This window comes from Heterocephalus glaber, unplaced genomic scaffold (genome assembly GCF_053883595.1).
Source record: "Heterocephalus glaber isolate CG9 unplaced genomic scaffold, H.glaber_assembly_v1.0 deba00001509, whole genome shotgun sequence".
Lineage (NCBI taxonomy): Eukaryota > Metazoa > Chordata > Mammalia > Rodentia > Bathyergidae > Heterocephalus > Heterocephalus glaber.
In genome coordinates, this window is record NW_028258325.1 from 34209750 (window position 1) to 34221918 (window position 12169).

The 12169-nt window shown below is 39.1% G+C and overlaps 1 protein-coding gene across 12 annotated transcripts in view; it reads left to right on the forward strand.

The window, feature by feature from the left end:
- Positions 1–12169, forward strand: part of Limch1 (LIM and calponin homology domains 1) — a 329430-nt gene that overhangs the window by 163593 nt on the left and 153668 nt on the right. For all 12 annotated transcript variants that reach the window (XM_021262418.2, XM_087187511.1, XM_087187515.1 and 9 more), the window contains one exon: positions 1923–1992. In XM_021262418.2, coding sequence (XP_021118077.1) covers positions 1923–1992 — 70 coding nt within the window. The remainder of the gene's footprint in view (positions 1–1922; positions 1993–12169) is intronic.

A 12169-nucleotide genomic window follows, 5' to 3' on the forward strand; every position in this document is an offset into this window, starting at 1 on the left:
ACCTATTTTCTTCAGGGTTTTAATCATGAATGAATGTTGGATTTTGTTAAAGACTTTTTCTCCATCTATTGAGATGATCATGTGATTTTTGTCCTCCCTTCTATTATTGTAATAAATTACATGTATTGATTTGTGTACATTGAACCATCCTTGCATCCCTGGAATGAAGCCTACTTGGTCATAGTGTATGATCTTTTTGATGATTTGTTACATTCTGTTTTCCAGTGTCTTGCTGAGGATTTTTGCATCTCTATTCATTAGAGAGAGTGACCTATAGTTCTCTTTTTTGCTTTGATCCTTGTCTGGTTTTGAAATCAGGGTAATGCTAGCTTCCAGGAGTGACTTTGGTAGTATTCCTTCTCTTTCACTTTCATTAGAGAATTTGAGAAGTATTGGCATTAGATCATCTCTGAAATCATTGTAGAATTCAGCAGTGAATCCATCATGTCCTGGGGTTTTCTTAGTTGATAGTTTTTTTTTTTTATTACTGCCCCAGCTTCATTGGTTGTTATTGGATTACTCAGGATATTTAAGTCTTCTTGGTTCAATTTTGGTAATTCATATCTATCTAGGAATCTCCATTTCTTCTGAATTCTACGGTTTATTGATATACAGGTTCATGAAGTAGTTGGTAATAATCTGGATTTTGGCAGTGTCTATTGTGATTTTACCTTTTTTGTTTCTAACTGAAATGATTTTTGTCTTTTTTTTCTTTTTTTGGTAAGATTGGGTAAGGGTTTATCTATTTTGTTTGTTCTTCAATGAACCAGCTGTTCAATTCACTGATTGTTTTGTCTCCATTTCATTGATTCTGCTCTGATCTTTATAATTGCCTTCCTTGTACTAGCTCTAGATTCAGATTGTTCTTATTTCTCTGGAATCTTGAGGTGTATCATTAGGTAATTTATTTGGGCTTGCTCTCTTTTTTTCAGATGTGGGCATTCATAACTATAAACTTCCCTCTTAGGATTGTTTTCATTGTGTACCGTAAAGTTCTGGTACACTGTACTGGCATTGTCATTTAATTCTAGGAATTGTCTTATTTATTTTTTAATCTCTTCTGTGACCTATTGATTATCCAAGAGTATACAACCTCTTACTTTCAATTCATCCTTCATGAATAACCTATTTTACAAATACTGCAGTCCACTATGTTAACCTGATGCTAATCATATTTTAGTTATAAATTTGCCTTTATTTTTCTTTACTCTGAATTTGTATTTCCCAAAGACAAGCAGTTATAGTTAGTTGTTTCTCTTGCATTCCTTTCCTTGTATCACCATTCTTATATGATTTTAACCTTATTCTGAAAAATCCTTTGCTCAAATATTTTTTGTACCTCAGGAATTGTGGCCAGTCTTGTTTAAAATCTTTAGGATATAATAGGTTAACCTCTTACTAAGTATAGTTTTCTCTTAGGTGAAGCTCAACTGCATTTAACAAGCTACTCTCCTCAAAAGCAAATAGGGTCTGGAGGCAAGATCTGCCTTAGAAAATCACTTGCAAAGATAGATGCTGGTCTCCAGAATTACTTAATCCCTGGAGAGATCCCGGCCTTAGCCAGGAGAATTGGCAACAAGCCTTGTATGCATTGTAATACCTGCATCCCATTCTAGGCAGTTCCCTTCCAATCTCAATCCGGCTTATGTCTTTGTCCGTTCCCTTTGAGCACTTCCTACTCCATTACCTTTCTCCTCTGCTAACATTTCCAAATCTAAAACTCCACCTGTCATGGACAAACTCGATGTTGGCAAAGGTTTTCAGTTATATGCACGAAGGCTGGTAGGTTATTGAGATTTACTACATGCTTTAAATTCACTGCTTTTCCTATTCAGCAATTTAGCTGTAGCGCTGGATAAAGGTGATTTGTGTGATCCATCCTGCTTTATGTCTCATTTGACATTCTGCCTTTTTCATGACAGGTTGCTGAATGCAATAAAGCCAGGACTTGTTAAAAAGATCAATAGATTGCCTACCCCCATTGCAGGATTGGTGAGTATCCAGAATGGAGATTTATATTCCAATATTCCTTTGCTCTAACCTAAGGGTCATGTCAATACCATTTATGACAGTCTCTCCTGCAATTTATACCCCACTTAAATGAGAATGCATTGAATCCATTAAATGAAGAGGTCACTTGAAAATGAAAAATTCCAATGATGTCTAAATGGCATCTTAATCTTTGTTTGTATTTTTTCCATGAGTGATAAAGTCCTCTGGCCTTCAAGAGTAAATTTGTTTTGGAGTGAGAGGCTGATAATTGGGTTGACCCCCCGGGGAGGAATGTGATTTTAATTACATTTTCTTGTTTCAGTGCCTCACTGCATTCCCTGGCTTTAGAGGGCAGGGGAGGTGGAGAGAAAGAGTATTTCAAGAGAAAGTGGTACTTTAATAATTGCTGTTTTAGTCTACTTGAGTTTAAATAGCACTATTCTAACTATTTGTAGACCAACTATTCTTTTTTTTTGTACTGGGGATTGAACTCGGGTCCTTGCGCTGGTGCAAGACCAACTATTCTAAAGATGTAACAAGCACTGACATGGTCCAGTGTCATCGAGAGGACTGTTTATGCACATCCTTCGCCCTTCTGAACCTGTTCATCTGAAAACTATAGAACATCATTAGAAGCAAGATTTTTTCATGTGTTGATATGTAATTTCTGGCAATTCACTTTAATTATTTAATTGATGTTGTCTTGTGTGTTGAAAAAGGAAAAAGACGCCAGGCATGCCATGTACCCATAATCACAGCTACTTGGAAGGCTGAGGCAGGAGGAATACTAAGTTCAAGGTCAACATGGTCAATTTAGGCTCTGTCCTCAAAACAAATATTAAAAAAACAGCTTTAGCTCAGTGGTAGAACACTTGCCTGGCCTGCATGAGGCTCTGGATTCAATCCCCTGAGCCGCACAAAAAGAAAAAGGAAAAAGGTGGGAGATCAGGAAGACAATCCACTTTTAATTCTGGAAAAAACCTGTTGCACGTGTACATGTGCGCACACACGTGTGCATACCAAGCTGGGGGTGTATGTGGCCTGGTAGTGACTCACTGATTGTTTCTATTATGATCGCCTTCTGTGCAAGTGTTTTTGCAGAAAACAATGAGAAAAATGTCAGGAATTTAGGCAGGATCCTACATAGACCTTTGTGATTGTTTTAAAGTTTTTCAGCCATGTTACAATGAATAACTAAGATTAGATGTGACAAAACCCGATTGTGTTTGACAACTGTGGGGATCCAGTAGTGGGGCACATAATGTCAGCAACTTGAATGAATTAGATGCTTTGTTTATTTCACAAATTGCTATTTCTGTGTATGTATTTGATTTCCAATATTGGTTGGTAGTGAGCTAGTGATCAGTCATTATAAATCCTTCTAATTTTGTTTGTCAGAATCATATAGCCAAGTAAGTTAACACATAGATAGATGGATAGATACATAAATTTAGGCATAATGGATTCGAATAATTTTACATGATAATATATGGGCATTATAGGTATACATATTAGATTTTAGCTATAGTATATATATTAGTTATGTACCTACTTTAATTATTTCAGAACTTTTTATTAAATCCATTTTTTCCAAATGTTAAAGGCTCGGCCTTAATGATTCTGGCAAATATCTATTTGGCCCCAAGTCTGTGGCATCTCCTGACTGTGGGCCCTGGGGTTTCATATTACAAGAGCAGAAAGTCAAGGAAGACCCCAAGGAAATCTCTGTGATCAGAAGCAAGGAGCTCTGCATCAGTAATTAGAGGGAAAAGGGTTTTGACACTGTAGATTAAAATGTGAATCATAAATAATTGTAGTAAAATTGCAGGTTTGGGATACATGCACTTACACTTACATAATTTCTTATGTAAATATCAAATATCTCATGTAAATATTGTCTCTACTTGTGGAGGAGTCAGACGATGTGATGCCAGCAAGCCAGCAAGGGCACCTCAGTCACACTCCTCCCATCTACGTACTTGACCTCTAATCCTGCTCCTCTTTTCATTTGGGTTTCCCTTCTCCTTTCTATCGTTTCTCCTTTTCCTTATCCTTTTCTAACTCACATTTCTCCAGTTACCCTCATCTTATGCCACTTATATCTTCTGTACTGACTTATTATCTTTAGCCCATACTTAATATTTGTGTGTTAAATATTACTAGAGTTCAGCATTTTAGTATTTAGACAGTGCTTGCCCAAATATGGTCAATTACTGCCCATTTATGAAGGATCCTGAATCTACAAATTTGACCAACTCCTTTTTCTTTCCTCCAGTTACCTTCAGATCAACCTTTTCAGAAATGAGTACACTAGCTGGGGACCTGTCAGGAAACAGAACTGCCATATCCCCCTTCATAACTTTCAGGGTTCTCTCTTCAAACCAGTAGGCTGAGGGGAGACCCTCTGTGCCCATGTTCTCGTCTGTCTTCTTGACTACCTCTCTGTAACCCTGACCCAAATCAGCACTCCTCACCCAGTGCTGTCCCCTCAACTCTGGGCCTGTAGATCTGCCTGCTGGACAGCTCTCTCTAGATGCCTTTCAGGCCCCTCAAACTCAACAAATTCAAATCAGACTCAGATGACCACTTCCACCCACCTATTGCCCAATGTCATTACAAGCATCTTAGGCATGCCACCAGAGCACTTGGCAACTTACTCCAGTCCTTCTAATTATCTCCATCTCCTTGGCCACTGCCCTGGAACAGGCTGTCCTTGTCTCTTTCTTGGGCTAGTACAGTTGGCTCGCTGTGCCTCAAACACTGTTCATTCCCATGTATGATGCCTTCTCTTATGCTTCTTATGCATATAATACTCTTCTCTTGCTGTTTTTGACAAAATTCTGTTTACCAACATCCAACACAAAACCAACTGTGTGAAATCTTTTAGTATTTGTGATTGTTATGATCTTTCAATGCAGATAGCATCCCTTGATATAGGAGAAAATGAGTTAATACACAAGAAAGATGAAAGTCAGCTTACTTTGGGGACTAAGATTTTGAACAATTTTTGGCAACAAATTCGAATTAGAGGGCTTTAAATAGTTCAGAATTCATGTTAAGACACTGTGGCTTTAAGTAGTTAATTGGGCATGATCAAAGTGACATAAGATTTCTAGAAATGCACTAAGAAATCACAGTTCTGAAGACACAAATCAGGAAAGTCCCAATTCAGGGACATCCTGCAAAACAGCTGGCCAATACCCTTTAACACTGTTAATGTTATCAAAAGAAACTCCTCCATCCCCGAAAGGCTGGAAAACTGTGGTAGATGAAGGGTGACTAAAGAGATATGATAGCCAAAGGCAGTAGATGGTCCTTGATTGAGAAAAAAGCAACTATAATAGAGATCATTAGGGCAACTGAAAAAATTTGAGTACAATTGCATATTAGACAGTAATACTCTCTTGGTTTTTGTATTAGTTAGATTTCCTGTTGCTATGCAAAATTTCCAACACCCATAACTTAAAGAGAAGAGATTTTAGTCTATGGTCAGCTGGCTCCAAGGCAGAAACATCATGGTGGAGGTACATGGGGCAGGGGATGGGGATCCTCCCCAATTCATATCCAGAATGCAGAATAGGGGAACAGCACAGAAAGGATGGAACCAAGGACCACATACTGTCCCACGGCCACACTCCATGACCCACACAGACACACCCAGAAGTGTACTTAACTAATCTGCTAGGCATTTCTTAATCCAGCCAAGTTGACAATCGTGATGAATGGGCACAGTATTGAATCCCCTGTATGTGATAATAATCTGGTAGTTCACAGGAAATATTCTTGATCCTAGGAAGAACACATGCTGAAATATTTAATGATGAAATGTCATGATGTATACAACTAATTTCAGCAAAAAGACTGTCTATAGTGTTCAATTTTATATACACATGGAGAAAGAGATGGAAGGAAGGAGAGAGGAATATAAAAGATGGAAGGAATTTGATAAAATGTTAAATAAAGGACACATGTCATGGTACTGTTCTTGGAACTTTGAAGATTTTCAATACAAACAGTTTGAAATTAAAAGAAATTAATTATCTTTTGGGGAGCAGAGGATAGGAACTCCAAAGAAATACTAGATTTGAAGATGGTAAAGACCATCTAGGGTTGACAGAGATGCAGCCTTTTCTGTGAGTATATTTTTCACATGACATTATCTTTGTCCTGATACTCATGACAGTCAAGAAAGAGAAGACAGAGCTAGGTATAGTAGTTCACACCTGTAATCCCAGCACTCAGGAGGCTGAGGCAAGAGGATTACTGTGAGTTAGAGGCCAGCCTGGTCTACATAGGGAGTTTAAGGCCAGACCGAACTACATAGTGAGACTCTGTCTCAAAAAAACAAAACAAACAAACAAAAAAGAAAGAAAAAGAAAAAAAGGAAGAAAGGAAGGAAGGAAGAAAGAGAAAGAAAGAAAGAAAGAAAGAAAGAAAGAAAGAAAGAAAGAAAGAAAGAAAAAGAAAGAGAGAAAGACAAGGTAGAGAATCCCTCAAAGAAGACCTCGAGGTTGGTTTGTATTTTCTCAGGGGGTTGACAGGCCACTGACCATCTACTGACTGAGAAGTCTGCATTAGTAGGGGCCATATAGAGATCTGAGAAGGGCAGCCAGCAGAATTTCCATGCCTGGAACCCAAGCTTGTGCGTCTTAAAGGCCTGGTGTTGAGAAGCCAATCCATTCAAATGGTCCAGCTGCTTGACTTGAAGATAAATAGAAAAGTGTGCCTTTACATAGCAATCCCAAATTATAAACACATGTAGGTTTACAAAGGCATGAATAGGTGTATTTTAGCCCCTGAGTTGAGCTGTGGTCACAAAGAATTCAGGGGTGAAGGTGTTAAAACAAAATAGTTGAAAATCATTTCCTGGCAAGAATGCAGAGAGTCTGGATCCGGATCTGTGTTTCCTCTGTAGCGATTGCTGACACATGAAGCTGCATGGCGACTGCCTGCAGATGCTTGCATTCTTCCTTAGGTGTTAGTGATACTGTTAGCTGTTGCCAGAACAGGGAGACCTCAAGTTTAGTTCTGGGCATACCAGAGCCTTTTAGAAAGCTGCCCTGCTGTTGGCCAGCTCCTAGGCATTGCATAATCAAGTCTCATCGTGAAAGGCAGTTGGTCATTAGAGACCCTGTGAATGTTGTTTTTACCCTGTGAATGTTGTTTCATCCTCCATTTGGGGATTAAGCTTTTTTTCGCTGAGATTTTTATTCTGACAGGCATTTACATGAGCGTGTGTGGGTTATAAGTGGAAATAGATGAAATTTAGGGACTCTGACCTTGAGTGAAAAACTGTCTTAGAGCTGTTTCAAAATAATTGCTTGATTTTGCATCTGAATCCACAAGAATAAGAATGATTTTACAGATGGAAGGGGATCTTAGATATATTTCTTTTATAGATAAGGACATGTGGATTCACAAGGGAGGAGATATTTGCCCAAGATTAGACAAATAGTAAAGGCTGAGGTAGGTGCCATATTCTGGCCACCTTTCACCTGTTATATAGCCAAGTGTTCTTAGTTGAGGATAGAACACATGTTAGTGACAGTTTATTTTACTTTTTGTGAGAAAGGGAAGAAAGCAAAGACTCACTTTTTATCTCTTGTTCCCCCTCCTTTGGGCCAATATATTCAAAATATTTTTCCTAACTCTGTGAAAGGATGCACTTCCCAAAATATTGGTTAGCCAGATAAATGGTGGGAATTTGAGTCACAGAGCAGGATGTGACTGGTAGGATTATACTACCATCTAGTAACCTTAACTCACCCAGAAATGCATTCTTTTAGGAAAAAGACTGTATTTTTCTCTAATCAAATTTCACATATGGTTAGAGCTCAGCTTCCTGAAATGAATAAAAATGTAAATTTATATAAACTGTAGACCTTAGGAAGCTTTCAAAAGGCATCTGCTTTATTTTATGAAACTGATAACAGAACATTTGACATCCCATTGTTGAGGGGAGGTCAGATTGGGGAAATGATGAAAGGGGTTGGAGAGATTTTGGCATTATGAGAAAATTAAAAATACTATTTGGAAGAAAAGTAGATATGTGAAGTGTTCAGAGCAGCAAGAATAAGGCCTGTCTGCAACTTCATCTTTCTAGGAAGACAATAGTGCACTCAGTTTGGGTCCCAGGTGTTGTGGTTTTCTGTCACTTAGGAAGAAAGTCTTCTGCAAGTGCTACCTGGAGGTAAGATTAGCTCTTGTGTGACCAGCTCACCCTTATGAACCCCTTATGTTTTGGGTGTTTGTTCTACAACTCCCTTCAGAATTTCTAGAGCCTTTACCTCCCTTTGATGGCATAGTGCTTACTTCCTGGTCAAAGTTCTGCTCCAAGCGTCTGTCTTAAGGTCTTGTTGTAGGCCATGAAGGAGACAAAGCAGGCTATGGGCGAGGCCAGAGACACTGCTACTATAGTGATACCCATCACTCCATGTTAAATACCTGCTGTGTACCAGCTATAAAGCTATTCTACACTTCTTAATCTTTTCAGTGGCCCCATAATGTCATTGTTATTGCTATACCCTTAATAATCTCAGGAAACCAAAGTTCAAAGAACCCAAGTTTCCAGTTTTCCAATTAAAGAGAGAGAATTGCGATTGGAACCTGGGTTTCCCCAACTTCAGTTTAATCCATTCAAAATATCTTTCCTAACTTTTCCACTGTGCCACACCATCTCCTTCTCTCTGGCCTCATCATATGGAATGGAATTCTGTACTGTGGAATATCTGTTTGGAAGCCTTCACCTCTAAGGAGACCTGAGATAGTTTCTCCCCTTTCTCATTTCAGATCAATTAATTCAATCAACTTGAGGCAAAGGCCTATTTTATGAAGCTCTAAATATAACATTTCTACTATCACCCCTATTAAATCGAGCTCCGTGCAGCTGCACTTCAAGCATCTTATTCAATGAAGCACCAGTTCGGAAACTGATGATAATCAGAACACATTGGAAATCTTTGCTGAAGTCTTTCAAAAAAGCCTGCAGCAATTCTACTGATGTAGTCAACCTTCCTAACATACCCTCCTGTCTTTCTCTCTCTTTCTCTACACACACACACACACACACACACACACACACACGAGTCTCATATACACATTTTATGTTCACCAGCTCCTTCTAAAGCTCTCCCTGCCCTGATCTTCCAGCCACACTGTGGTAGCTCTTCCCTTTCTTTCTTCTTACCTTTTTCTCTTCTGTTACTGTTAGCCTTTTGCAGTGCCACTCAGTCCAGCTAACCAGCTCTCCTTGCCCAGGATCGTGATTTGGTATAACAGACACAGAATTCCCACTCCAGGGTGGAGAAGGAGGAAAGGCTTATACCACCCTCATGTATTGTTCCTGCTTCACTGTGCTCTTTGTGGTCATTGCGTGGCTCAATTGGGCAGCTCTGGAGGTTGCTGGACTCTTTTTTTGAAGACAACTAAGAACTGGTAGCTGAGCGATGTTCTTTGTGAAGGAAACACATTTTACTGAGGGGAATGAATAGATCTTGTGCAGTATCTCAGCCAAAACTGAATTTAATGACACATTTTCCTTTATCCTCATCCCTGGCACAGTGTGAGAAACCTCGTTTGTGTTCTCACACCCTACACAGAAAGAATGCTCAATTTACTGCTCTCAAGTTTGGTGCCAAGGCCGAGCTCAAGTTGGAATAGTAGTTAGCATTTTAGTAGCTTTAGATGTAAAAGAGAACAGACTGTAGAGAAAAACAACAAACACACAAGGCTTTTGGTACATTCAACCCTGTATTCAGCTAAATGGTAGCATATGAACCTAGGGGGTCATAGTTTATTTGATGCCTCCCAAGTCAATATGGCTGTGTGTTGTGCTGGCTGTAACAGCCTCCACAGTTGGTTTGTAAAAGTACATAACATCTCATGGCCTTCATCTTCACAAATAACTTTATATTGTTTCTCCAGTGCATATGGAATAAAGTCCAAAAACCTTGCACGGCTTTAAAAGCTCTTCCTGAGGTAAGGTAACAATGTAGGGCTATCTCTCACCACATATGTCATTCCTATGAACCAGTCCTGCAGCTAATTTATGACCTAATCCAAAAGACTTGGCTACATAGTGAACACAAAAATACAAGTGTGTCAGTTGGTGAGAGCCATGCTCCACAGTGAGTTGGACATTTCTAAAGACAGAACAGTTCCAAGCTGGCCTTTGGTTGTTCATTGATGTGCTTGGATCAGACCAGCAAGTTAATCTCCTTGTCTATAGTTGGATGGATGGTTGGCTTCCCAGTCATCCATGCTTATTGTCTCCCATCTGGTTTTCTTACTTGAATGTACTACTTATATACTGCTGTATAACTTACTGGCTTAAAACAACAGTTTAATATCTCACAGTTCCTGGAGGTCAAGAATCTGTGCAAAGCTTAGCTGGGTCTCTGTGGCTTCATTCAAGGTATCGGTCAGTATTATTTCAGGTCTTGGCTGGGGAAGGATCCTTTTCATTGCCCATTTATGTGAATATCACAGTATGCAATTCCTCTTAGGCTGTTGATTAAAGCCATCCTCAGTTCCTCCCCATGTTGACTTTTCATATATAGCATTCAGTGTGACAGCTATCTTCAACAAACTGAGTAAACAGAGCAAGAGAGGGAGAGACAGAGAAAGGAAATAAGATGGAAGTCACAGTCCTTTATAACTTAATCTCTGAAGTGACATTTCATCACTTCCACCATACCCCATTAATGAAAAGCACTACGTGCAGCCCACACTCGAGGTGTGTGTCTGGGGGAGATTACACAAGGGCCTGAATATCAGCAGCAAGAGACCCCTGGGAGCTGTCACAAGCTGCCTGTCACAGGGAATAGAATGACTGTACCTACAGTCCGTGACTTGCATTGGTTTGATTTAATAACATTTTGACTTTACTGTGGGGTGAAGGTAAGACTCATTTGGTAGAAATCATACTTTGACTTTTGATCTTTACTGAGCCATCAATATGAGTATGACAATCTTGCAATGCTGGCAGCATCAGTGAGCCACAGTTTCCAGTGGGCCACATTGTCATAAAAATTAAAAAGTGACACTACAGTGAACTGTGTTGCTAAGCTTGAATATTTGGTAAGTTAGATGTATTAAATGCATTTTGATGTAATGATATTTTCAACTTACTATGGGTTTATTTGGTCAGCACTACACTGTAAGTTGAAAAGCATTGTTTCATTAATCTATTGAGAAATGAATTCATAGATTTCTTATTCTCCTAAAAATATGTCTCTATCATTCCTTAGGTAGTCTCTCTTATATGATATCCAGCTTCTGCTCCCTAGTTCCCTTTTGTATATAACACCAGAAAGAGGTGTTTTGCTCGTTCTCAACTTCTAAGTGAAAACCCGCTTATAATTCAAGACATACTTCTTGCCTTTTGGGGATCTTCTTTTAGGAGACAAATACACATGTAATATCAAGTAGAGTGTAATGTTAATGAAGTATAATATACAAGAAAGAAAAAGAAATTATGATTTGAGATAAAGAACATTGGAAGAAATGGGTTTGAGCAGGGTTTCTAGGAGTAGTGGAGAAAGTTGGAGTTGGAGGAAGGACGTACTCTCTGGGAATAAGAAAGAGTGATCCAGAAGAACCCAGGTTCTGTCTGACGGTGGCTTCTATTTGCATATGACTGCAGCTGGGGCCACGGGCCCTGAGAAAAGTCAATGCTTTGGAAAGTAGACCGGGAACAGTACATGGAGACCAGACATGGAAAGGAGAGGTAGGTCCTTTGCAAAAGAGAAGAGAACCAAGAGAGAGGGAGGGTGAAGTGGGAGGAGGGAAATGAAAAGAATTAGGTAAGATGTGTTATGTACATGTACCAACTCCTCAAAATGAATGTAATCATTATGCACTGCAGACATACTAATAAAATTTAAAAATAAAGGGGAGACCAGAAATCTCATTTGGAGAAGTTTGGACTCCATTGTGTGCAGTAAGAGCCACTGAAAACAAGAGAATTTTGGGGTCCAGATAGGTCTGGCAGCTATGTGGAAAGCCTGTTATGGGACAAGACCAGCAGTAAAAGTCAGTTCAGAGATGAGTAATCCAAATGAGATGATGAGGAACTAAATCTTGCTAGAAGCACTGGGAATAGGGATGAGTTAGGAGCCATTTGACCTTGAATGTACTATGCTATCAATTATAAAACATACCATTTTTAAAAGTATAA